General features: G+C 44.4%; 9 protein-coding genes across 9 annotated transcripts; 8 read left to right on the top strand and 1 right to left on the bottom strand.

The window, feature by feature from the left end:
* Window positions 1-1,556: 1,556 nt before the first annotated feature.
* On the top strand, window positions 1,557-2,587 carry AOL_s00004g213 (uncharacterized protein; the record flags this gene model as incomplete). Its single annotated transcript, XM_011118863.1, has 2 exons — window positions 1,557-1,870; window positions 1,936-2,587. 2 exons carry the CDS (start codon window positions 1,557-1,559, stop codon window positions 2,585-2,587), a joined length of 966 nt encoding a protein of 321 aa, XP_011117165.1.
* A 1,166-nt stretch (window positions 2,588-3,753) lies between these two features.
* Window positions 3,754-5,598, top strand: AOL_s00004g212 (uncharacterized protein; the record flags this gene model as incomplete). The annotated part of the gene is made up of 3 exons (XM_011118862.1): window positions 3,754-4,361; window positions 4,426-5,383; window positions 5,449-5,598. 3 exons carry the CDS (start codon window positions 3,754-3,756, stop codon window positions 5,596-5,598), a joined length of 1,716 nt encoding a protein of 571 aa, XP_011117164.1.
* Window positions 5,599-7,636: 2,038 nt separating this feature from the next.
* Window positions 7,637-9,485, top strand: AOL_s00004g211 (uncharacterized protein; the record flags this gene model as incomplete). Its single annotated transcript, XM_011118861.1, has 4 exons — window positions 7,637-8,417; window positions 8,503-8,912; window positions 8,986-9,095; window positions 9,170-9,485. The coding sequence occupies 4 exons, from the start codon at window positions 7,637-7,639 to the stop codon at window positions 9,483-9,485; spliced, it is 1,617 nt and encodes a 538-aa protein (XP_011117163.1).
* Window positions 9,486-11,366: 1,881 nt separating this feature from the next.
* AOL_s00004g210 (uncharacterized protein) lies at window positions 11,367-13,043 on the top strand (the record flags this gene model as incomplete). The annotated part of the gene is made up of 1 exon (XM_011118860.1): window positions 11,367-13,043. The coding sequence occupies one exon, from the start codon at window positions 11,367-11,369 to the stop codon at window positions 13,041-13,043; it is 1,677 nt and encodes a 558-aa protein (XP_011117162.1).
* A 515-nt stretch (window positions 13,044-13,558) lies between these two features.
* AOL_s00004g209 (uncharacterized protein) lies at window positions 13,559-15,618 on the top strand (the record flags this gene model as incomplete). The annotated part of the gene is made up of 6 exons (XM_011118859.1): window positions 13,559-13,601; window positions 13,680-13,812; window positions 13,889-14,029; window positions 14,119-14,232; window positions 14,318-15,515; window positions 15,580-15,618. The coding sequence occupies 6 exons, from the start codon at window positions 13,559-13,561 to the stop codon at window positions 15,616-15,618; spliced, it is 1,668 nt and encodes a 555-aa protein (XP_011117161.1).
* Window positions 15,619-15,777: 159 nt separating this feature from the next.
* Window positions 15,778-19,090, bottom strand: AOL_s00004g208 (uncharacterized protein; the record flags this gene model as incomplete). The annotated part of the gene is made up of 5 exons (XM_011118858.1): window positions 15,778-17,020; window positions 17,073-17,185; window positions 17,262-17,277; window positions 17,351-17,608; window positions 17,784-19,090. The coding sequence occupies 5 exons, from the start codon at window positions 19,088-19,090 to the stop codon at window positions 15,778-15,780; spliced, it is 2,937 nt and encodes a 978-aa protein (XP_011117160.1).
* Window positions 19,091-20,279: 1,189 nt separating this feature from the next.
* On the top strand, window positions 20,280-21,146 carry AOL_s00004g207 (uncharacterized protein; the record flags this gene model as incomplete). The annotated part of the gene is made up of 1 exon (XM_011118857.1): window positions 20,280-21,146. The coding sequence occupies one exon, from the start codon at window positions 20,280-20,282 to the stop codon at window positions 21,144-21,146; it is 867 nt and encodes a 288-aa protein (XP_011117159.1).
* A 1,866-nt stretch (window positions 21,147-23,012) lies between these two features.
* On the top strand, window positions 23,013-24,095 carry AOL_s00004g206 (uncharacterized protein; the record flags this gene model as incomplete). Its single annotated transcript, XM_011118856.1, has 1 exon — window positions 23,013-24,095. One exon carries the CDS (start codon window positions 23,013-23,015, stop codon window positions 24,093-24,095), a length of 1,083 nt encoding a protein of 360 aa, XP_011117158.1.
* A 596-nt stretch (window positions 24,096-24,691) lies between these two features.
* On the top strand, window positions 24,692-26,515 carry AOL_s00004g205 (uncharacterized protein; the record flags this gene model as incomplete). The annotated part of the gene is made up of 3 exons (XM_011118855.1): window positions 24,692-24,799; window positions 24,863-25,654; window positions 25,718-26,515. The coding sequence occupies 3 exons, from the start codon at window positions 24,692-24,694 to the stop codon at window positions 26,513-26,515; spliced, it is 1,698 nt and encodes a 565-aa protein (XP_011117157.1).
* Between the last annotated feature and the right edge of the window lie 271 nt (window positions 26,516-26,786).

The following is a 26,786-nucleotide window of genomic DNA, read 5'->3' as shown; positions in this document are numbered from 1 at the left end:
CCAGCTCACTTATCCTTAGTTTTAGGTTCACATCAGACGAACTCAGATTACAATTAATTAATTATGATATCAGGGATGATCCTAGGAACACTCTCAAATATACTTGGCTATAGATAAATCTCTTCAGGCAGGAGGGTATTTTTTTTCCCTCCCAGATAATTATCGATAATACTAAGTTATAGAGTTGCAGTGCCGGTAAGAAAATTAAATAGCCGGATCTATGCGGTCGTAGCCTATCATCTTCCTTTTTATGTTACAACATTGACAAAGATTTTTTCAGGAGGAAAATTTGAAATTTTTTATTTTTATTTTTATGCAGCAGTACTCTAACTTTTCCAATCAATCAAGGGAGTATATTTGATGATCCTGGTGTTCTCTACCGACATTCAATCGAGACAGCATGGGTCAGGGCTCATACAAACTTTTGGAACCGAGGCCTCATGGATCCCTTGGCTCCTGATTAGGCCGGATTAAAGATACCAGTCCCCCTTAAAGCTAAAATTTGTTAGAAAGTATTTGAATGGACCTTCTTGATCCGGATAGCGGGGTATTCGGGTGTCCCATGCATGACGATGTACCACATATGCAACGGAAAGTACCGAACTCTAGCTTGTAGCTAGTATTCTTTATTACGGGGGGTAATTAGTCAGATCACATTTATTGGAGGCTTGTTATAGATTCACTAATAAAGCTTAAGTTGTGTACATATGGTGCATACAGGAGATGTTACATGTTGCACAAAGGGTTGATCTTGCGGTTGGTTTTAAATTTTGTGGTACTGTGGGGGCCGAGTCGTTTGTGGGGTTGTAGTGAATTCGAAAGGGAGGTGAAGACTCGATATCGAAATTAAATCGCGATATCGCGATATTTCTAAAAATGCAATTAGGTTAGTTGTAATGTTATCTGAGATTGTTATTAAATGAAGAAATGTTAAATGCTAGAATAAAATCTAGACAATTAAGTAGTTTCAAGCAAAAATTTGAACCCACCAAGTGCCTAACGCTACGACTGGTTAACGGGAGCTTTTAAAATCAAACAGTCGGTGGTCGCATACAAGAAAGCCCAGGACTCAGCGGAGGACTTCCTGCAGCGGGGGCACGAGCTCGAGGCCACATTTAACACTATGCACTCTACATCGGTCGAACCAGGCCTAAGGACCTCTCAGCTGATCAGGGGTCCCGATGTTTAAAAAACACCCGAAGAAAACCTGCATGGCCATATGGGGACATAAAGTCGGAATATATATTGAAGCGGATCCGGTATTAATAATCAGCGAACTTTTTGTCTTAATCGATATGTTGGATTTACTTTTTTAGGGTTCCATGGCCACCGCAACTCTGACGCAATCGGAGCCGATTGACCGTGCTGCTGCGGAGCTATAGGTAAATACACCCTTGCGAGTTTCAATATAGTATTACAAAAAAGAATGGTAAGATTAGTGCAGTATTCAAAGGTCATAGATGCTGATATTTAAGAACTATATAAAGATGTCGGTGATGTGCCGGTTAGTTCATCTCGAATAATTTTGGGCTTTCATCTACGACTTTTTTAGTATCATGAGCCGGCATCAAGACAGGCGCCCGCCAGCACCACAAGAAAAAGCCACGAGTTTAATAAGCCTCTTTCCTACCAAGTTTATGAAACCAGGGACACCTAGGATTTTAAGTCCACTCGAACATCTACCTACAGATATAGCGTACATTGTGGTTCAAAATCTAGCGAAAGGAGATCTAGGCAACCTTGCGCGTTGCTCTAGTGTCTGTCATGACTTCACTCTTCTTTTACGGCTGAGACGTATTATTCTTACATCCGATGGAGTTCGAGCGTTTCGAGATGGTGGGAAGTATGAAATGTATAGGAAATACGTTAGGTAGTTTATATGATTATTTTTAATCAGTGTTTGCAGGAGAGAAGCTAATATTAATGTGTAAATAGGTGTGTTCGGTTTCCAGACCCTTCTGAGTGGGATCCGGATCCGGTTTGGAATGAAGACGAGGAAATTCGAACATATAGAGATCCTATGATCCCAGCCTTGAGAACATATACTTCGTCTCTCGATTACTTCCCCGATATAACGGAGTTACATATTTCTTACAAGATCCCTGCAGCAGCAGAGGGTAATGCTTTCGTAGCCGTCTACGCCAGCATATCGAAACAACCATTCTACCAAAACCTCAGAAAACTAGAGTTCCTCGTCGAGAAAACACAAGATATGGCTTGTTATTGGACAGGAAAGGAGTTAATTTCTGAGTATTTTCGACTGGGGAAGGATGATCGAGAGTTCTTGGGGAATCAAATTCTGGAAGAAGAAGATGTTAATATAGCTATAAGGCGGTTGGTAGTACCGGCACCTTCGTTGAAGAGTGCTGCGATTTCGGTGACCGGTATCGCACGTCCTTGGGAAGTTTTGTGGATGGGGAAACAAAATGGTCTATTTTATTATTATCCATTTTTTCAGGCACCGAATTTGGTGGAACTGGTTGTTAATGTGAAGGGAAGTGATGGGCCGGAGGGTTCGAGGAGTAATTCTCGAAGCTCTTTGGATATGACGCAGTTAAAGGAACTGAACAATCAGACTTTGAGATGACCTGATAACTTTGAAGGAGCTTATCCTTCTTTGTTGGGAAGATATAGTATATTTCTCCTCTGGATTTATTATATCAGGCCACGAGGCCAAGAAGGGTTTTTCCCAAGGGTGGCGTATTTGAGCTTGATGCATCTTGGCCTAAACGCACGGCGCCGAGCTCGCGAGTCATGGGATCGGAACAATATAAAGGTATATGTCCATCAGTTGAATTCATGAAGGAACTGAGAGAATTTTACTCATCTGGGAATCTGGGATATGATATTTTGTACTACACACACCATTTGAGGGACCGGGTGATGCCACTGTATATAATTTTAGGCGAGCAGTACGTCTGACGAACCTAATCGATTAACTGAGGGAAGTGATTTCTTTGCTTGAAGTATTTCGGTGTCAGCACATTGAGATGTAATACATAAATGGCATATGTATACATACTTTTGAGCCTAAATTCTAACGAAGTGTTTATGCTACAGACCATATAATTGCTTACGTAGTTTCTGTGTATGCGCCTTACCGATATCAAGTCTCTGCCTCAAGAGCGCCTGGATCCGAGGCTACCCAGGTACAGCGAAGAGGGTAGCGCTATGTAGCAGATGCGTTTCCTGTTGCATTTTGTGGCCCGTTGTGCACGAATGGCTATGACCATGCAATGCAATGCAATGGACTCGTGGTATAAATCGACTTGAAGGGAGAGAAAATCAAAATTAAAATGAAACCGACGTCTTTTTTGGTACTTAGCTGCTGCGGCAATTTGCAATCTTTGGGGTTCCATTTTTTGTTTTTTAAAAAAAAACAGGATTATATGGTGCTACGGTGATACTGTTGGGCCATGGGATGGGCTGACTAGCTTAATTATAGGCTTCGATCGCAATTGGCGATATCCTTGCCAGCACACGACGGCTGATGGCTCCACACGCGTTGCCGTCCTTCAATGCAATCTAGTGGCATGCGGTCTGACGAACTAGCTATAAAGTCGAAGCGTGATTTAGTTCCTCTTTCATTCAGCCATATTTTTTTTTCTCTTCTCCAAGACCGCACTGTTTTTTATATTCGTACCAATTGCTTATATATATAGCTTATGGGTTCATAGATTATACGTGAATTTTTTCTTTTTTTCAAGTCGAATCTGGTATTCGAATAGTCGGTTAACATTTAAACCCTCCAAAATGACAGCCTCGGAGACAACGCCATTGATCTACCACCACCCGGAGGAAGACATTGATCCGCTTCCCCAGCCCCATATTGATACCATACATCAACCCCAGGATGAAGAAACACTTCATGAATATCGTACCGATGTCTCACTCATCGCTATCCTCCCATCCCTTCTTGTCGGGGTCTTCCTCGCGGCAATGGATAACCTAATCGTAGCATCGGTCTACGGCAAAATTGGCTCGGACCTCAACCAACTCTCTAAAATGAGCTGGATCGCATCCGCATACCTCCTCACTACCACTTGTTTCCAACCCCTTTACGGTAAATTATCGGATATATTTGGTCGTAAAGCATGTCTTTTGTTCGCATATATCACATTTGCGATTGGGAGTGCTTGGTGTGGATTGGCAAGGAGTATGGATGAGCTTATTGTCGCCAGAGCCTTCGCGGGTATCGGAGGTGGTGGCATGACGACTCTGGTGTCTATTGTCGTTAGTGATATTGTGCCGTTGCATAAGAGGGGAACTTGGCAAGGGTTTTTAAATGTCATTTATGCTACTGGTGCGTCGGCTGGTGCGCCTTTGGGAGGATTGATGGCTGATAGAATCGGATGGCGATGGTATGACTCCGTATCTGGATCTCTACAAATTTGCATATAAATGGTAGTTCTAAACATGGAATAGGGCGTTTTTGTTTCAAGCTCCAGCTACAATTTTAGCTGCCCTTCTGGTTTCTGTGAACTTGAACATTCCACATAGACATCCAGACGCCAACGATAGAACCACGTGGGAGAAATTCAAGCGTATAGACTTTGCCGGCGCTTTAACTCTTGTTCTTGCGGTTCTCACCCTCCTACTCGCCTTAGACCGTGGTGGTAACGTTTCCTGGTCAGACAAAATGGTATTAATAACTGGACCGATTTCGGTGGCCTTATTCATAGCCTTCTTCCTTATCGAAGGCTTCTACGCATCCGACCCCTTTGCACCACCGAGAATTGTATTTGACAAAGGACTTCTATCTTGTTATATTGCTTATTTCTTTGGGATGGGAGGATTCTTTGCTGCTTTGTTCTATATGCCCTTGTACTTTCAAGCAGTGCTGAGCCTCAATGCTTCCGAGAGTGGGCTTAGGATGCTACCAGCTATCGCGGGGAGCGTCAGTGGGAGCCTTGGGGGTGGGATACTGATGCAAAAGACAGGGAAATATTACACGCTGACCATAATATCGTACATATGTATGATATTCGGGTGTGGTGTTGTGATTCTGTTCACGGGTATTGTTGGGAGAAATTTCGTAGCGATAGGATGTGGATTCGCTATCGCTGGGTTTGGAAGTGGATCTGGAGCTACTACGGTGCTTGTAGCCCTTATTGCGAGAAGCGGGAACAGGGATCAGGCCGTTAGTACTGCGGTCAGTTATCTGTTTAGGAGCTTGGGGAGTGTAGTGGGAGTTAGCGTCGGGGGTACACTGCTACAAGGGAGCTTAAGAGCGGATTTGAGAAAAGAATTGAGCGGCGTTGTTAAGAAAGAAGAGGTGGAGGAGATTGTAAGACGAGCAACGGGGACTTTGGAGTTTTTGAAGGAATTAGAGCCGAAAGTTAGGGCAGTCGTGGTTGCAGCTTATGAGGGGGCTGTTAGATATGTAAGTTTCTATTCTTCCCCCTTATTCTTTTAATTTAAATTTCAATGGATGCTGACTTTTAACAGCCGTTTATGATGGCGTTTGTCTTTTCGTTTGTGGCGACTGCGGCGAGTTTGTTTATTATCGAACAGCCTCTAAAGAAAGAGACTAAGACGGCACCGGCGAGTCCATCAGATAGTGAGGATGATAGGGCTGGGTGGGAGGAGAGAACATGAACACCAGGCCTATAAACATGCGATTACGTTCTAGTACATTCACCTGACATAGATCAGTGGGTATTAGTGGGTATAAATATAAATTGCTTGATATCATGCATGATTAATGAACGAGAATCTGTATTCTACTTTACCTTAGCGCTAAGCTGAAGATAACCATATATCTATCATAACTACCGAAGGATGCAATATGAATGAAGATTCTCTCGGGACCATATTAGCCGTTTTACTTGCCCATGTTCCTACCTAAGTTTGGGATTTGGTGTGTTGTTGCAGGTTAGGCTTGTGGTGGTTAGGTAGTCATGTCTGTGTAACGTAGACGGGTAGTCGTGAACGTCGCCTCCGACTGCATCCTGGTGTTTCGAATCTTGGTCTGTAAAATCACTCCCCTTGCCTGTTCTATATCATGCATTTTCTACCTCCACATGAAGCTACCTGCGAACTTTGAGCTTCGACATGGCCATGGGTCACATATTAGCAAAGTACCTACCCTAGCTCCAGGCTCCCGGCATAGAGCCATGATCGGTTTACTCTGTGTAACCTTCCTGGTTCAGTAGTATCTAATATCGGATTTGACAGTCATATATGCATATGTAGATATTATAAATCGGATATTTGGGTGAGGGCTAGGCCATAGGTATGAAGTCACTATTAACTCGGAGATCCGGTGCTGCCGGATTATTAGCTAAGTTTTCGCATCTGGAGGTTTCCGCTTGGGATAAGGTTTTTGCTGATAAATCGCCATAGTGCTTGCCCCCGGCTAAATGTCAAATATTGAGGACCTACGTATGTACATGTACTATGTATGTAAGTCTCAAGTATAAGCAAATTTAAACAAAGGTTTTCACCCTTATATTAATATCAATCAATGAGGGCCTATATATCAGTACTACCTCTTCGAACCCTTGTTTGTCTCGAGTTTGACGGGCTTGTAAAGAAAACTGTACGTACCCCGGGTGGCCTGATACATCTCGACTACTCCCACCCATGCACACCAGGACTCGACTGAAGAACCCTCACTAGCAAGCTGCCTAGGAACCTTGCGTCGATGCGACTAAGCTCTGTGCTCCTGTGGGTCTGTATCCAGACTGTTGGAACCGTCGTCAATCTCTTGTTCCTATACACGAGTCAGGTTCTCGCTTGTTAACCCTGCCACCTCGCGCAAAAATCCCCGTTTCAGCTCTTGGAATTCTCCTCCTTCCCCCTTCTTTTCCCCATCTGCTGACACTTTTCCCATCTGTTGTCCTCCGAATCCGAACCACAGTCCTACCGCCTCATTCTCATCTCCACCGATAGTCCGGCTTGTCATGCCTTAACTCACTATCACGTTGCTAATTACCGTAGCCGCCAAAATAACCTTTCCCACCCCTTCCCTCCACTCGGGTCGTATCTCTTGTGCTGTGTGTGTGTGCATGATTCGTGCACCACCACCAGGGAAAAAAGAAGAGAACCGCATTTTTCTCGTAAGGCCATTCGGCGGACCCGCAGCAGACCCTGTTGCTTGTCTCCCCATTCCCTTGTTTCATGCAACGGGCCACCAAATCTTGACGTTTGTTCGGGCTTCTGTAGGTGCCCTTTAGATCACGCTTGTCTTATCTATAACCCCGAACTCTTGCTCCACAATTCCGTGCTCGGTTGTGGTGCGTGTCTCGTGGAAGGATCTTGGGTGGAAGAGCGAAAGTTAATTTTTCTGGTTATCATTTTTACTTTCATTTCTCTTCTTGGACATTTTATGCCTTTGATAGGCTATTTTTCTCGAGAGGTCCCCGTAGTTATATTTTAAAGTTCTTCCTGTTTCGGGAAATTCTTAACCACCAAGGCTTCGAGGGGCTTTCCCACCGGCTACCCGCTGCAAGTCGCTTCCTGACCCACTACCTCGGGTGGACCAAAGGAGGTTTTGGAACTAGAAAGTATCATCGAAAAAGAAAAAGGAACTCGGTACAGACCCGGCTAGGATTCCGGGTTGACTTGGTCACCAAAACAGAAATTCCAATAAATACCCTTTATATCGAACTCCCTTCCCTTTTTCCCTTTCCCGATGGGTGACTCTCCCTATCTCCATTTTAAACGCAGCGAGTCGTCCGAAGACGTTGTTTCAGGCATTCACCAGCGTCCACCGCCTTATTCTCCACATGGCTCCGACATCCAAGATGACCTTAGTGGCGAACAGTCGCCTACAAATGGGTCTTCACTGAACCTCGCTGATTCGGGCCTTCCGAAGAAAAAGACCCGCTCCCGAACGATATCAAGTCTCACAGCCGAACAACTAGCTCGCAAACGGGCACATGACCGAGATGCACAACGTGCCATTCGTACTCGGACAAAGAATCAAATCACATCATTAGAGTTCAAGGTCAAGGAACTTGAAAATGAAAAGGGGGAATGGGAGTTTAAGACATCTGAACTCAGGAAAGAACTAGACAATGCACTGGATGCGTTGGATAGTATTAAAAGGAATGGAATACAACCACCGCCCGTGCCGGGTTCCACCACTTCGTCGGGGATCGTGGCAAGGCCCGGACTGGCGTTGAGTAGTAAATCGCCGGTTAGCGTTAGGGCTGAATCTGTTGGACACCCTGGATATGTCGAATCGGAACACGGAAGTGATAATATTGCACTGTCGAGTAACGGGAAGGATGCACCTGCTGGAGCAATGAGCCTGGATTTCGTGTGTCATGGAGGGTTTAAGCCGAATGGGTATCGACAAATACAAGATCAGCCATATGAGTACACGGCCCGGAAGCGGTCTCTAGCAGATTTGACAAGTAGCGCATCCAGTGATGGTATGTATCTCTCTGGTTATCCGGTCGTGAGGAACTGTATGTTCACTTTCTTCTTCCTTTTTCTTTTTCTTCTTCCATTATGCATACTTTCTTTTGGTATAACTAATACTTAATATTATAGTTCAAGCAGAAATCCGCCGACGTATATCTGGTGCTCAGTCGCTACTTACTAGCTCACCAGTTTCGACTGTCTATTCTATCCCTAGCGTGCAGTACCCAGGGACCTACTGCGTCCGCGCAAACGGGCATTGGGAGGTCATGCCACGTCATTTACCGCCTACCTGTATTCTTGACCGCGTCTACCTCGAGTTTCTAGAAGAGCAGGCGAGATTACATCGTGTTAATGGAACACCGTTGTCTGTTCTTGCAGGGCCGCCACAGCCAGATATTACATTTATTGTTAGTCCTGGGTCAAGGCCGCCGAGAAATGGACTGACGCAGGTGATGGCGGCTATCGTGGATACTTTTGGGGATTTGGTGGAGCTACCGGAGAGGGTTGCTATTGTTTATGTGCTGTATATTTGGATGAGGGTATGTCCTTGCTTGAACTAAGCGATTAATTCTTGATATATATAGTCGATAAGGCTAACCTTTGCACTTTTAGTGGGCTATCAACCCGACACAAGAGAGTTACGACAACATGCCGGAGTATATTAAGCCCCGCCCTTCACAGTTATTTACGGCTAGACCCATCTGGTTCGATCATATGCCATGGTATGTGCCTGTATACCTTTCATTCCTGTTACTACTACAATAGTGTGATTATTTCGTACTAAACATAAACACAGGCCAATGTCCCGTGACGCCATGGCCAAACACCCCGAAAAATACAATAACACCGAATTCAGCATCCCTTACACTGGCACATTATCCGTAAATTGGCCATACGACCCCATGTCGACGGTTATGGAGCAATCAACTAACGAATACGTTATCAATCCGATGTTCGAAACTCATATTAGGAAAATAGAGAACTGGAGCGTGGGAACTAAGTTTGCCGAGTTGTATCCTGATCTAGCGCCGCATGTTAAGATTGTGGACCACTCGCCGGGGAAGAAGTTTGATATGAGAATTTTCGATGTTGGGGTTAACGTCGTTGGATAGAAAAGTTGGTGTTTTCCAAATCTCTTGAAGGAAACACTTCGGTGACAAATGGTGGTTGGACGGGTTTTGGCTCTTACGCTTCGTAAGACATGATCTAAGACCCTTGATCAGGACCCATTTTATTGATACTTTTATTTCGTGGGTCTACTTTTTACCTCTCTTCCTCCCCTTCAACAGGACGCACAGGGTAACCTATTATTTTATTCTTTTTCTCTCCCTCCCTCCCTCCCTTGAGTTCTCCTGATTTTACACATTTTTGTATTATGTTTCGCCAGGAGTTTTATGGTGCGACAATTATTGCTCCTTTATTCTTTCAAAATATTTTTCACCCTTCCATTATTTTATCCTTTTAGAACCCTTCCTTTGGGAGTGGTCTGGCGAATTGGTTCGCCCTTTTTTTTTGATTTTGGGATGGGGATTCGTTTTTGTCTTATATTCTTACTGACTTCCATGGAACGTTGTATGTACCTCTTATCCATTGGGAGCTTTTATGACCTTATTATTATTATCATTATATTACTATTCTTACTATTATCATTACATCATTTTCTTGAGCATGGTTATATCTCGTTAGTGTGAGTTATGAAGAATTTGGATTGCCGGCTGTATTGTCGTGGATCCTCTTGAGTTTCACTATTTATTGAAGGTTTGGTGGAATTTTTGAAGGATGAATTGGGAGGCGATAGATACAGCTGTTAGCGGCATATATAACACGGGAATGAATGGATGAATGCGAAATACATGTGTATTATTTTTTTTCTATACACTATGATTATGGCATATCGAGAGCACGGGGGTAATTAAGGAGTTGGTTATGTTAGAGCGGCGTGGAGATTCGACTGTGCCACGGAAACTTAAACGGGGAGATTATATTCTCAAAGAGGGGAAAAAAGCAGAAAAAATTATAAACCGAGACGAATTGCTGTTGGACTACGATACGATCTACGCAGTACTCTATATCCCGGAATAACTATTCCCGCTAAATCATGGTATCCACATTTTGAAGGTGCGCCACTCCGTTGTTGAGGTCCACAATCAATATAGCCTAAGATATAGGCTTAAGTCTGGTAAACGGGAACCAAAGAATCCGAAATCAAACAAGCGATTGTCAAGAAAAAGGCTTAAAAAAAGCCGAAGAATTAAGTATGGAAATTGAAAACCTGTCTACCTAAATGCACGGAACGATGTATGAGCGGGGTGGCTGGGTGAATTTAGGCAAAAGGGTCGGGAATCGGAAGCTAAGATGTTTGCTCGACTACTAGTACGGTGGGGCAGTCGTTAATATCAATATCGACTTGAGGCCGAAAGTTCTGTGTGAGAATATCACAACATGATCATGAAAGAGTCGCATTGATTAGACTCGATGCTATACATAACACATAAGTGCGTATCCGCTTTCAGTGTGGAGTATTTGGCCGGATGAATGCAGGATGAGGGGTAAAACATTGCCGTGGCCGATTCGGTAGTGTTTTCGGATAGACAGATGGGTGAAGAGGAAATGGCATGCAATAGGGTGCTTCTAGTCCGTTAGACTAGGGGGTTCTCCATGGTTGTTCCTCGGATTAACCGTTTACCCCAGATTTTGACGATCGTACGGGGATTCTCGGGGAGTGTGTTAAAGGGCGCGTTGAGGAAAGTGTTGATTTTGTGATAGTTCCTTCGATTCTATTGGTGGAGCGAAAATAGGCTAACCTGATTTGGATGACTTGCAGGCCGGGAAGGGCAAATGAATTCGTATGAATGAACGGTATCTAGATCGAATGGCCTCAAAACCCCGTGGCTTGAAATGCATCTTATCTCGTGAGTGCCATGTGGCATATCATCATTATCGCCACTTTTCGGTTACTATTCGGCGGTAGATGTTCAGAGACCTTTGCCAATATGCGGTTTCTCTCCCTAACCCCCTTTCTATCGTTATATGGAAGATGGCTTATAATATCTTTCTTGGCTCTCCGCTTTTCGTATGCCCAAGTTCCTCCAGACCCGGATCCAGAAGCAGTTGCCGGAGATGTCACCGGCGTACCTGAAGTCCCCCTAATTAGAAGAGAAGGGGAATTCGTTTACATCAGACTAAATCCAGAGTTTGATAAATGGGTCTTGGAGAACGAGAGGGTACTCGCAGCTTTCAACGAAGAAGTGAATTTATTCGCAGAGACCCGCGCGCAAATCTGCCCCCTCGGCATCAACCCCAATGAACCACAAACTACTTTTTCGGGCCAACTCGCCCCTCAAACTACACCCAATTCTTTTGGTTATCTCATCTTTGCTCTCAAAGGGGAGGTTGAAAATATGCTCAAACTTGATGTCGTCGGTGCTGCGACAGAAGGCCGAAAGATTCCTGAATGGTTGAGGGCAGTTAGTAAAGCATGGAAATTACCTCCTGCTGAGGCGCGAGATGTAATGATCAACCGCCGCCGCTGGTTAAAGGAGTATGTCGATACACTTCAAGTACACTGGGAAACGCTTGATAAAATCAATAAAAAAGAATTTGTCGATCCTTTGGGGTTTTTCCCTAAGCCAGCACCATTCGGAGCTACGTTACCTGATCGTATCTCTAGAATGTTGGTGATATTACGAAGCGTCTTCGGTGGCTTAAGTCAGGGCCCGGAGGGAAAGACGGCAATGATAAACCTACCAACCCTGAAATTTAAGGCTGGCAAGTGGAAGAAAAGAAGCGAGATGTTAAGAGCCAGGGTAAAGGACGCTGAGTTATGGCGTGAATACGCACAGAAGTGGGAGCTGAACGATCCAGATATCGTAAAGATACTAGGTCATTATAGGTATTTTAACCTGTTTGAAACTGAAAGTTGGGGTGCTTATAGGGGGGTGAGTCTGAAGCGATCATTACCGGTAACTTTATTTGATAATATTTGGGCATGGTATGGGTGCTGGTCTGCTGCATGGAATAGAATCGTGACGATAATAGACCAGCTTACGCCTCTTCCAGGTTTGGAAGATGTTAATCTTGAATGGGCTCCCGAAGGACAGCCTTATACAACAAAGGATACAATCACACTTGAGGAGCTGATGTCGGATGTCCCACATGACCCGAAATTGACGAAGTTGTACATGGAAAGTCTATTGATGGCACCACATGAAGATCTTGCGACCATTCCGATTCCCGATAACCAAGCCCAGTTTCGAATACAACCTCGGCCCCAATTTAATATGCAAGATCTAGTAGAGGCGCCGGAAAACTCGTATGTGGCTCCGATTTCTACTACACAGACAGAAACCCAGCCACAAGCCCAAGCCCAACAGGGGATAAAGATTGAACCACAATCCGAAGCTCAGCTTCAAGAAGTTCAAGTTCAACCCGAAGTTCAAATCCAACCCGAAGTTCAAGTTCAGCCCGAAGTTCAAATTCAGGAGGAGTCCGAGCAAGGACGGATGTTGATTGAGTTTGAGCCTAACCAAGGCGATACCAGTGCTACCAACAACGAACCAATCGATATCTCGGATCTATCGAGCCACAGGTCTAGACCAGGGGGAAAATCTCGGGCGAGGATGAACCGTAAACCGAAAAATCAAGATCAACAGATGGAAGAGGAGCTTTGATGTGTGTATTTATGAGGCTAATGTTAAAAGCAGAAGTTATAAATTATATTGAATCCTAATTTAATCTACCCCATGGGCCTAATTCATGATAATAACTTTAAGCAAGAGTTTCTAGTTGGGGTGTTCACGATGGCAACCTAGCTGAAATATACCACGGTACATATCAAATCCAAACCTTGGTTCACCCGGGCATCCGATAACTAGTGCCAGAATCCCAGTAACAATATTAGCCGGTATACATCCCGTACCATGAAGCTTCTCCAGGATTTCGCATTTCCGGCAACGTTGATCTTCGTAACGAGTTGAAAATATAACCGATGATGCCATGGATGACCTAGATTTATAATAAATTGAAAAGTATAAATATGCGTCTTTAGAGCCATTGTTTGCTGAAATTTGCAATACATTCTCCTTGATCGAATAGCTGTATATGTAGTTCGGCGCGGTTTCAACCTAGTCAATTGATCAAGGGCAACGCAAAAAGTGCAACAATTGACTTAATTGGAGCCTTCAAGATGTTAACCACACTGCTTTTCACTTTGCTAATTGGCGTTTCTTGTATGTTTACCCTATTGATAGATATATACGACCATGATTATATCCTCGAACCACCTTGGATCTAACTTTCGAATATAGGTGCTTTCAGAAACCCCATTATACCAGGTTTCAACCCGGATCCAAGCATCATTAGGGTCGAGAATGATTACTTCTTGGTTACTTCCACATTCGAATTTTTTCCAGGGGTTCCAGTTTATCATTCGAAAGACTTGTATGAATTTCCTCCATTATATTCAACTCTAAATGTACAGTTTCCATGAAGTGTTGCTAAACTGTTGCTGATACAGGATCGACTGGACATGTATTGGCCATGCACTTAATCGCCCTTCGCAGTTGAACCTGCGCGGAACTGCACCTAGTGGGGGTATCTTTGCCCCAACTTTACGATACCACGAAGCCTCAAAGACTTTCTATATGATTACAACTTGGTATGTATTTGCATGCTGTGTACAGTTAACCCGTGCATTGGTGGCCATTAGGAATAATGCAGGGCTAATGCAACGTTGCTGCGTGACAGGTTTGACGTTATTAGTCCGCCGGATAATACTACTGGAACCCCACGGTCCATGTATGTTAGCACCAAAAACATTTTGGACGAGACCTCTTGGGGCGACCCGATCTATGTCGATCAGTAAGTTCCTTCGATCATGATATCATAAAAGCCCAACGTACGCTCCCTGGCTATGTATATGCGGAATTAACACTCTAAACTTAAGATGGGGTTTCGATCCTGACCTTTTCTTCGACACTGATGGTAAAACGTACCTTACAACTACAATGGGTTCTGGTTTCATCGATCCAGACTCCGGATACTTCGCAATCTGGATAACTGAAATCGACCTCAAAACTGGCAACTCTTTGACTGAATCCCGGTATTTCTACCGCAGCGAGCTGCCTATCAACACCCCCCGCCTTGCGGAAGGATCCCACATCTATAAATTCAATGGAACATACTATCTCCTCACTGCCGAAGCAGGTACTGAAGTCCAACATCGTGCTATGTGGCATCGGTCGAATTCCCTACACGGGCCTTGGGAGTCTAGTCCATACAACCCCTTTGTCTTCAACGGCCGTAATCTCTCACAGCCAATTTTATCAACTGGCCACGCAGATATCGTACAAACCCCCAACGGGGATTGGTACACCGTATTCCTCGCTACTCGTCCTCAAAATCCAACAGATTCTTCTGGAGTTCCGCAATTAGGACGTGAAACCTTTTTAGCGCCTGTAACCTGGAAAGATGGCTGGCCAATTGCAAACGGCGGGAAGGATATCACCTTCGAAATTTCAGGGTTGTATAATAAGCCCCGCCCAAAGGTATGGCAAGATCATTTCTGGAACGGGGAGTATAATGGATTTGCGGACAGAAGGTACTATACACAACGAACACCAACAAAGGCGTTCCATAGCTTTAAGGCCAGAAAAGGGTGGTTGAGACTTTATGGGAATGTATATACTCTGAGCGACCGACAGACCCCGGCAATGTTCTTGAGGAAACAAGAAGATATCAATACGGTGTTTAACACTGAACTGGAGTTCTACCCCACCAGTGCGAGACATAAAGCCGGAGTGACTGCGTTCTTAAGCACTTGGCTTCACCAAGATATAGTTATAACGCTCCATCCAGAAACTGGAAAGAGAGTTGTCGCAGCAACAACTAGAACCGGGAAGGAACCGGTGGCGAAGACGACGTACGTTGAGATTCCGGAGACAGGAACAGTCAAGTTATGGATCAAATGTGAGGCGGATAAGTATACCTTGGGGTACAGCTTGGGCCATGATAGGAAAGCTACTTGGGTTGCTAGCGCAGAGAGTAAATGGATGCAGAGTTATCCATCGGGATGGCAAAACTTTGTTGGTACGCATCTTGGGGTTTTTGCGACTGGTGATGGATTACCGATTTTGGTCCCAGCGGTAAGTTATTTAAATGATTCAAGCACAAGAATGAGAGATAACTAATAATTCAATTTTAAAATAGGACTTTAAATGGATTAAAACAGAGGGTGGTGATTGGTAGAAGGAAATCGCCGATAACAAAATTTGATACGCACTGGGCTTCAGTCAAACATGATTATATACCTAAGTAAATAGGATAATTCAAGATTGTTGATATCATGATACCTTCAACATACATTTTATGCAAACTTATCTTAAACTTAGGCTCGTGGTATGCAATCTAAAATGCCTCCAACGTCTTCCAGTCTACTTCATCCAACTTCTTCTTGACAGAGTATTTTCCTGCACCTACCTTCTGCACAGTTTTTCCGATTATCCTGATCTCTCCTTCACAGTTCGCAGGCACCGCGACTTCAACAGACAACTCTTTATCTTGTGTACTATAGCTCCATTTACACTCCACTCTCCCTTTTGGACTTTCGTACTCCATCTGATTGCTTAGAACCCCAAATTCAACGCTAGGAATAGGGTCAAATATGAATTTCCAACCTTCCTTTGCGTCTGCGTTGACAACACCGCTGACGGGAAGGTCGTCGTGTTCTAATTTGATACCCCCAATGTTTTCAAATATCCATTTACCGGGAGCTCCGAGGGCATAGTGATTCATGCTGGTCATTGAAACGACATTTGCGAATCCCTCTTTGGTGATGCAATCCCAACGCTCCCAGATACTAGTTGCTCCCATCTTGATTGGATAGAGGAATGATGGGGTATCGTAATTCTTTAGCAGAAGTTTATATGCTAGAGATACGGATTCTAAGTGCTCCTGCGAGGTAGTCGATGGCAAATTCCTGGGGTAACAAAGAGCATAAAATATTTCAGGGGTTCCTGCTAACCCTGTGGAGATGTGGAAGTTGGCCTTATTTTTGACAAGGTGGTGCAGGCGACGAATTGCCGGCTCAATATAGCTCTCGGGGAGAAGACCAAATGTAAGAGCGCATGAATATGCTGTTTGCGAATCTGGGACAGGATTTGGAGGATTTGGGTCTTCAGCGTTTGGTTCCCATCGAATAAGCTGTTGAGGCTCCTCGGATTCTGAGATGGATGCATCAATAGGTACTAGGTATTTCTTTTGCCATGCCGAGATAACCTTCTCCTTTGAGGATTTGAACAATTCAATGTCTTCCATTTTCCCAAGAACTGTTGCAATGTTGAGAATTATCTGTGAGATATTGCAGAGCCAGGTATCGGCAATGAAGATTTGATTCGTCTGAGCCAATTCTGGGCGTTCTGGTGGAGTGGTGGGGTCAAGCCAGTCACCGTATTGGAAAGAGTCTACCCATAGACCATCCTCGTTTCTCGGAATACCTTTAGTATAGTATTGCCTAATACTGGGATAAAGGGCTTCGAGGAGACTAGGATCTCGGTACTGCTTGTAAAGATTCCACGGCAAGGCAACTAAACAATCCTCCCAGATCGCCATCGGTCTGTGTGACCCAGGAAGTTCAAAGGCGTTTGGAGAGCTAAGACAGAGTTAGCAACGTTGAATTAAATACTGGGCGTATCGGAACATACACAATGGGAGGTCGGTTGAAACCACCTATGTAAAGCCCATCTGCGAGACCTTGGAGCCATTGTTTTAAGAATGTGTAGCAATCAAATATATAGACTGCTGTCGGCCCAAATAGCTGTTGAGGTTATATCGTAAGACAATTAGCTTGAGGAAATCCCGACCCTCGCAAACCACAAACAGTGAAAACCTACATTGATGTCACCACTCCTGTAAGTAGTATCAAAGTTAGTGTACCGGCGTTTAAACGATAAGCTCCATGCTTTATAAGTTTAAGACTTACCAGCCTAATCTCTCGTCACGCTGGGGGCAATCTGTTGGTACTGAATAGAAGTTTCCTCTGGTACTCCATTGGATATTTTCCACAAATCGGTTAAGGTCCTGGTGAGTAGTGTTAAATTTCAAAAGCCCCTTGTCACAGTCGCTGCCATATACTTTAGCTACGGCCTCGATCTCCACCCCCTCGGGCAAACCGTCAACTTGGACGTATCGAAATCCGTGGAAAGTGAATTCCGGCTCCCACTCTTCGACACCGTTGCCGCTGAAGGTATAACTATCAGTAGCTTTAGCACCTCTGAGGATGATCCAACAGGCTTCTCCATCCTGGTCAAGGATCTCGACATGAAGGAACGTCAACTATTACAAAGAAGTTGGTTAATGTGGGTTATTAGTACTAGGAACTGCAAAAACTAGCCTTTGTTCCTGCAGGAGCAGACCCTTTTATCTTGATCTTTCCGGTAATATTCTGAGCAAAATCCCAGATAATCTTCCCTTTCGGCGTTCTGATGGTTTCTTTCAATGGGAATGTCTGCGTGTGCCGAATAAGTGGCGCGGTTTGTGCTTGTAATGCCTTTGTTGCTGTTTCAGTGCTCCAAGATTCGATATCCCACTTTAAGATTCTCCAATTGACGGTTTTTTCGTTTATAACAGGACGTCTTAGCTCAGAAACAAAAACTTCCGGGATTTGTTTAACATCTTTCCATTCATCTTCCCCGGCTGTTTCAATGCTAATTCTGGCATCGTGGTGCTCTCCGTCATAGATCTCCGTTTCGAGGATGGGACTTCGTTGGATGCATTTCCAACCAGTTTCACTACTACTGCCTGTCCAAAAACTCTGGTTCTCTGACCCAAATGTCTCAAAAAGGGCCATAAACCCGGTCTCTTTGCCGTAAATTCCTCTTCGAGCTGACCAACGCTTATGAGGAAGCCCTAAACGGCCACGGTACCACCCGTCTGCCACCCAAACAGTAACCACGTTATCACCGGCTTGAAGGTGCTCTGTGATATCATAGGTTTGGTAAGTCATTCTGACAGCGTATTCTGTCCAGCCAGGGTTCATGGTTGATTCAGCACTAACGGCCTTTCCGTTGATAGAGATTTTATAAACACCAAAGCCGGTTGCGTAGACTCTGGCGAATTGAGGTTTTGACTTGAGAGTATAAGTATTTCGATATGCCGGCACGGGTTCTGGCTTTTCCCAACCCTGGGCGCTCCAAGGCGTAGTTATTGGCGTTATGGAGGGAGCTTTCTTATACCACCCGTTCAGGCCTCCAACGATACCGCCTTCGAACTTCAGGACACCTGAAGCAATAGAAGCGTCGGAAAGACCAACGGTGAACTTCGCTGCCAGTTGCTCTGCAGATTCTCCTTCTGGCGCTAACTTATCACCACCCGGGCTTCCGAACTCTCCATGTGCATTGGTTTTTCCTCCTGTAAATATCGCCCGCACCGAGAGTTCATAAACATGAGAAGATTCAACTCTCGGGAAGACTTTTGGCCATAGTATATTCCCGCTACAATATCCCTGCGGGCCCACCACAACGTAAGTTTTTGCAGAATCCGAGCCGCTAGCAAGAGACCAACTCCGAAGGGATAGAATGTACGTGATTTGCTGCCAGGATGGAGCAGTTTGCGCGGATGGGATAGAGTACGACCATGAGATTATAGGAGTTGGGTCATCTATTCCAAGAAGGTTTGAAGTATGTGGAAGGCGCAAGTTGGTGATCTCGATTGACGGCGCCATTGTAGTATCCGTGAAGACTAATTTGCAAAGTTAGAATATTTAAAGTCTAGATATTTAAATTAGTCTCGGAGATTCTGTTTGAATATTCGAATCGTGAAGGAGACCAGGACTGGGTGAATATATAGACAATTGCCGGCAATCTCAATATGCTAAGCAGTACTAATTATTCTACCGAGGTTGAAGCTATGTTGAATGCCAACTTTGACTTCGATGAGGGGTAGCCTTAGCTTTACGTAAGGCCCCGCAAGAACATTCATTGTCACATTTTACTCCCGCGACGCTTCACGAATGCAGTTCTAGAATTTGGGTTTGGCCAATCGTAGTCCTCTCCGCCTGTTAAGTCTAGATTGGGTATACTCCATACTTTCTCCTCTAATCCTAGTGTATCGTATCCGATTGATTGGGCAGCTCAATATATTCAGAGTGAAGGTGGATCCCGCCGCATCCGGGACTCATATGCCTAGCCATTTATAGACTAGATGAAATTCGAGTCCGCGGGACAGCAAGCGTTGCTCTTTCGTGACGAGGTCCTCAATTGGGGGTTCAAGAACAAAGCGCGTCTATCACTTTGAAACATGCATCATGTGCTGATGGAATTCTAGCTGTCGATATAGAAAGGAAATAATTTTAAGATCATGTCCTCGAATCCGCAAGATCTAATCTGCAGTCGTTACGAGCTCAAGACTTTGGAACCCGAACTAGCACGACGTGCATGGAAATTAGCAACAATATCGCCAACGCAAAATATACCACATTATCTTATTTCGTATCCGTGGATTTGGATATGTAGCTAGGTAGGCGGGCTTGGCCAGACGGAATCCAAACTAAAGAATATGGATAACCCGGGTTCTTGAACTTGTGGGTTTCGTTTCGGCTATCGATTGCAACCCCAGATTTTTAGTGTCAACATAAATGTCGGTGTATATATGCCATTGCATTGATGCATCCCCGCATTCTAGGGCCCACTCTTAAATTTTAAACTTACTATAGCTCTTAAATCTTGTTTTACCATTATTCCATACCGGATTACTAGTTATAACTCGTATCGATATACTAATTAGCTCTAAATACTACCCCTTCTAGCTGAAACCTGTGGAATTCTCCTACCATCATAACCTCGCGCTCAACATCAGAAAGCGAAAAGGCGAAGGCATTAGTAATTAAGTTCCTGTAGCACTTTCCTAGAGTCATGAGGCCTCTCACGACATCAACTGGATACCAAGAACCCGCGAAGGGGCCCGTATCTATCCTGCCCGCTGACGTTATTATAGCTATCTACTCCTACCTCTCTATCCACGATCAACTTGCTTTTAGTAGCACGCATCGCTTCTTCCGACAAGTCTTCCTTTCGCTCCCCACATCCCTCCGGTACAAAGCTATCCGAAACGACAGCTGTGCCCCAATATATATTCACAAACTCCTCCCCATTCATCGGTTTCAGTTGAGGGATACTCATGGGTATATAACACTAGACTGCGCTGTCAAGTTACTGACAATTCGCAACTATTACCTCACCATTCACTCGGCACTATCGTGGCAACGAACGAACGAAGGACGCTTAAGGGGCGATGCATTATGTAAATGGCTCATGAGAGACACACAAAAGTTTAAACACTGGTCGAGACTGAATAACAAAGCTATCGATATAACTGGTTCTCCTCTATTGGACGAACCGCTTCTTCGAAGTATTCGTGGTAGTACTAACTCAAATGGGTACTTAACAGCGGTAAGCCCATCAGCACGTCATGGGATAGACAAAACCACCCGGGTCATCTATAATTGCTGTGGGGCTATGACGGTATCAGCGTGGCTTGGTGTACCAAAGTATATGGGCATGACGGTAAGAGAGTTTTTCCAGGATCTATGGAATGAGCTTCAGAACTCGATGGACGGCGAAGCACCAGCGGCTGTTTCAAATTTCAAGAACATTCTAATGCAAGCTAACCAGCTGAAGCTAGTTTTGAGTGAACCCGGTTCTACAAGGGCGTTTGGGGCACAAGATTTTGCAGTGACTTTGTACTGTTGGCCTCTATATCCCTGTCACTTGCATGGGTAAAGGTTATACTATGTAGAGGCGAGACCAGGCTCTGTGATTTACCAACGTGCTCTTACCCATTTCAGTTTTTAAATATACTAATTGGATGTTTGTTTAAGTACACGGATTTCAACCGGTATTATCTAGATGACACATCGCACTATCTTGACCACTTAGAGGTATGCCCAAATCCTAGTTTTTTTTCAAAAGAAATTTTTTTTCGCAATTGATATCGCGATATCGGTAGTTGTTTACTGGGATAAGCAATAGGAGTGTTTGTGGTGGTCCAAAATCGACTCAGTTTTTGGAATATTCGTGATAGTCGGCTAATACATGCGCACGCAAATGTATAATTAATATTTTATAAGTTCAATCACTCATTGGTTTGGTTGAGCTGATCATGAGAATTAACTTAGTATAGTTGTATGTTATGGTGTGTAGTACGTATAAAACCATCTATAGATGTGTGGCCAGCATTGGCCCGAGAACCTAGATAATGGTTTAGATATTCAAACTGTAGATCGGTTTACCGCCAGACTAGCTCTAGTTCCATGTCCTATAGCTATAGGCAGAAGCATACATATCTCATCAATAACATTTGTACGGTTGTAAATCTCTCGGGTTGGGCAGTTTTATAACACTGCAACATCAACATACATGTATCGCATGATGTATGGAGTAACAGGTAGTGTGCGAGGGTGTTGGATTTCGAAGATAACGCATCGTAGCTATAGCATATAGATTGCATCGATGCCGCTGGCGTATTATAATATTACCTGAAGGTTAACGGCCGTTAGTACTATAGTAGTTAACTAATGTTATACAACCAAGTAACTTATAACAGATTCGAGGCTGTGTTTTACTATATGCGTAACCAAAGGAAGCTTTACAACGAACTCTATAAAACTCAGCCAGCTACTATATGTACATGTATACATATAGCAAGTAGCGAACTTATCGGATAGAACTTAATAGTTGATATATATCGATCGGTTTTACAACGGTCACAGGACGTCCTGACTTATATACTTAAGATTTTCATAGGCTAAATTATAAATTGCTTCAAATGGCGTTTTTGAGGCAAGGTTTTGCTCGGAAAACCCCCAAACTCGGATATCCCCCCATATCGAGACGCCGTGCCGGCATGCCTAACACCTATAAAGTTATACCTTGCATGCGTTAGGTAGCCACCTCGGACGGTCTCTAGCTTTTCTCAATTCGCTTGATTTGGGGCTGTACTGGGCTCCTCAGATTTCAAACGACTCGCAGCAGGTTAAAACCGTACGGTACATAAGCCTTACTAGCTAGTTGGTGCTAGGACTTGAAACATTAGACAAGCCCTCGAGAGGTTGTTCTTGTTAGGCATGTAGACAACTTTTGCTTGTGCGGACTGTATTAGACCCCCATGAGCTCATATGATCATCTCTTGGAAATATCACAAGTTTAAACATTTGTGGACGAAAACTAGGACCGCTTGGAAGAGAAGTATTGTTTCGAGTGGTGGGGGACAAGCTACTTAAGACGCCCTGGGCATGCATACACTATTTATATTGTGCTTAACTGCAGTACTGTCGGTGTGGGTATATAATATACTCACCCGCGCGCACTTCTTTACATTCCAGCTTTACTAGAATACGCATGGGCAGGAGCATATTAAGTTAGTTTCGCTCTACTCTTTCCTTGTCAAAATTTCTTCCACCGAGCTGAGTTATTCGGGATCAGACCAGAATATTATTACTTTCCTAGGAAATCAGAATTACGATACCCTCGATAGTACTAAGACCTCCTTAACTTAATTAGAAGCCTCAAGCCTTCTGAGGTCTTATCGTTTTTAAGCAAAGCGTGTAATTGCCGGCGAAACACGCACGCCGGTTTAAATTTGCCGCTATGATATCGAACGCTATTGCGACACTTTGTTTCCTATTCCTATCCATCGAAGTCCACCTGGTATCTGCAGCTAGCATTCATGGAAACAAGCTTAAACCAAGGGGAACCATTCTTGGGGAAAACTTATTCAACCCTACCATCCCCTGGTTAAGCCCAGCTTGTCGATTAGGCTTGATTAGTTATGAGGGTAAGCAATGGGGAGCGTATCCATTCGGGAAAGACCCTCCCCAACGACCAACTTGGCTCGAAGGGCAAGCTGTTAAAGATTTTTTTGCAACGGGAAACCGGCCACATTTTTGGCGCATCCCCCAAGATGATTGGGCGTATCAGCAGGGGGGGAAACCCTGCTGGAATATCGACACAGATGTGGGCCCGGGTTTTGCGGATGATGGCCTGAAGGAGTATTTCATTGCTGGGTACTGTTTTTGTCAGTTTTTCTTAAATCGTGATTGTAATGGCTACATGGTTGTCGGCGACGGGCTACCCCAAACGACAGGTTACATTGGTCTAGAAGAAAAGACAAAAGGATTTGGCCGGCTTGAAAGGGTTGGTAATCCACGAACGTTTTACAAGAGTTTTGCATGCTATGCCACCTCCACCCAGTATGATTCCCAGTGTAAAATATCTATTTCGAATTTAGGGGATCAAGTCAAAGGGCTCAATCAAGTGGATGGGTTAACAAAAGCACTTAAGATTGAAAGAAACTTCAACATACCCCTACGGACTTTCGACGCGGAGTCGAGGGAAGCGGCGGCTGAGGAAGCGGAGGAAGGCGATGCAGTGATAGAGATGTTTACTGGCAGAGGATCCTGTCTTCGTGTATCGGATGTGCGTCCGTATACAAGCGAGAGCGGGATTCAGATGAGGTGGTGGGAAATTGAAAACTGTACATGCAGGTTTTATATAACTGAGAATTGTGAAGGGCGGCCAATATTGGTTGATGGTAGTCTTGGAAAGGTGACAAGGGACGAGTCTCAGTGGGGACCTGTTGGCCTTAAGAATGCTTATTCGCGGCCGAAGATCAAAAGCTTGCGATGTGACGCCCCATACGGAATTCCATCTACCACTCGGAACAGGTGGTAGACCTCTAAGCTATAGACCTGATAGTTAGTTTAATATAGTGGAACTTACATATTATATATATAATATTATCTTTATAGTTTCGATAACCATTGTCGTATGTATATACCTAGGTGTTTACCTTATTATAATGTAATGCATAATGCTAATGTAGTATTCTAGCTCGGGTGGTTTCGTAGTGATTGCACCACGTGCGCAAGATCTTAAGCTTCAGCATGCTGAGAGGGGTAAATTTCATTTTGCCATGATGAATAAGCAGGTTTAATTTAATTTGATTAGCTGAGTTCGATCCTCGAGTTTTACGGGATTTGACGAGAACTTCAGTAGTTTGGAACTTCAAGATGGAATCTATCGGTGAGAACTCGGTACAATACAACACACTACGATTGTTGTATTTTATCCAGGCCATGCTTAGTCATCCATCAACAAATGCCAAGATTCCTGAAAGGCGTGGTCTTCGCGATCTGAAAGTCTGAAAGTCGCAAAGCTTCTCTGTTCTATCATCACGACATCCTACGCTTCTGTCAACCAGACAGCTTGAACTTTTAATTCAGCAACCCAACTCTTCGACTACTTAGTTATTCTTATTAACGTCCACTATGGCGGCCCTCGTCGACTACGGCTCGAGCGACGATGAGTCGCCAGCCACTGGTCCATCAATACCATCTGGCCCATCGATCACAGCTGCGCCCGATGTCAGCCTGGACGTATGTCCGTCTCTCCTTTCTAGTCCTAATTGCTCAAATAACTAAGTATCGCGCTTAATATAGGACCCAATGACATCCCAACTAGCTATCGTAAAACCTACGGACAAATCGATGACCTACAATGCCGCGTACGATGACCTTTACAAACCGGCTGCTGGACCCGCAAATCCTTTCACTTCGAATGATGGGACATTAAAACGGAAGAATCTGCTCACAGGATACGCGGAGGAAACATTAATATCAGACGCGACCTTTTTAGCACAACATAGGACTTTCGCGAGTTTAGGGTATGCTGCAGATCCGAGTAATCCGACAAATATGGTGGGAGACCAGACCAATGTGGCTTTGTATGGTGGGCGGAATACAGTCGAGTACAGACCTAGCAAGGAAGAATCGAGAGATATCAAGAGAAGGCGGCAGAAGAAGGGAGATTCGACTATAGTTGATGGACCTGGACAATACCTGGGTCCTTGGGCGTCATACAAGAATGAATCGGAGTCTTCAGAGGATGAAGATGCAGGCGAGGCTGTTGAGTACGAAGAGGAGGCCACCGCGCCGGTATCCAATCCGATTATCGACAAAGCCGGTGCCGAATATCTCAATGTCAATACCTCGGGTGTGGAACAGACTACCTTTCATGGTAGCGAGGAGAGAGATTACCTTGGGCGGACGTACATGCATGTACCCCAGGACTTGGACCTCAACCTCGGGAAGGAATCAGGCAGCACACCGAACTTTATTCCGAAGAAGCTTATTCACACTTGGAAAAGCCATACCAAGCCTATCAACGCTATACGCTTCTTCCCTAATAGTGGTCACCTGTTATTGAGCTCTTCAGCAGATGCCAAGATTAAGGTAAGCTATACACCCTTGTTCATCTTAAAATATTATCGAATAATGCTAATAAACCTCCTTTAGTTATGGGATGTCTATCACAATCGTGAGCTCCTACGCACATTTGACGGCCATACCAAATCTGTAAACGACATAACCTTCACCAACTCTGGCGACAAATTCCTTTCTGCCTCTTACGACCGTCAAATGAAACTTTGGGATACCGAAACAGGCCAATGTATCAACCGTTTCTCGACAGGTAAAATCCCACACGTAATCCGATTCAACCCCGATGAATCGAAACACCACGAGTTCATCGCCGGTATGAGTGACAAGAAGATCGTGCAATTCGATACTAGAACGGCAGCCGTAGTACAAGAATACGATCACCATCTCGGACCTGTTAACACTCTTACATTCGTGGACGAGAACCGGAGATTTATCTCTACTTCCGATGACAAGAGTTTACGAGCTTGGGAATATGGTATTCCAGTACCTATCAAGTTTATTGCTGAGCCGTATATGTACTCCATGGTTCGATCCGCTCTCCACCCGAATGGGAAATACGTGGCATTACAGTCGGCAGATAACCAGGTTGTTGTGTACGCGACCACCGAGAGGTTTAGGCAGAACAGGAAGAAGAGTTTCAGAGGTCATAACAACGCGGGTTATGCAATCGATGTGGATATTAGTCCTGACGGACAGTTTTTGATGACTGGTGACAGTTTGGGTTGGGTGTGCTTCTTCGACTGGAAAACTTGTAAGATGTATCATAAGATCAAGGCGAGTGACCAAGCAATCACTTGCGCGGCCTGGCACCCGCAGGAAGGTAGCAGGGTGGCCGTGGCAGGGTTGGATCATACTATCAAGTATTACGATTAGAGTGGTCGCAATATCATCGGGGATGTTGGCTGGACGACTTCATAAATCATTTGTATACTAGGCCGGATGGATTAGGATGGCTGGGTTCCAGTTAGATAGTCACAGTTTTTAATTTGACGACGTATGACCTGTATGAACAGCAAAATACCTTCTATCGACCCGAGCAGAACGCATGATCGTAACTTGAGTGTTCTTCAAAACTTTTAACTATATTACACTCTAAATTTAAATTCCAAAGTAACTAATGCCTGGGTACTCCAAACTAAACTAG

Source organism: Orbilia oligospora (genome assembly GCF_000225545.1).
Source record: "Orbilia oligospora ATCC 24927 unplaced genomic scaffold scaffold00004, whole genome shotgun sequence".
NCBI lineage: Eukaryota > Fungi > Ascomycota > Orbiliomycetes > Orbiliales > Orbiliaceae > Orbilia > Orbilia oligospora.
Note: the sequence above shows the minus strand (reverse complement) of the source record. Positions and strands in the feature narration are given on the sequence as shown.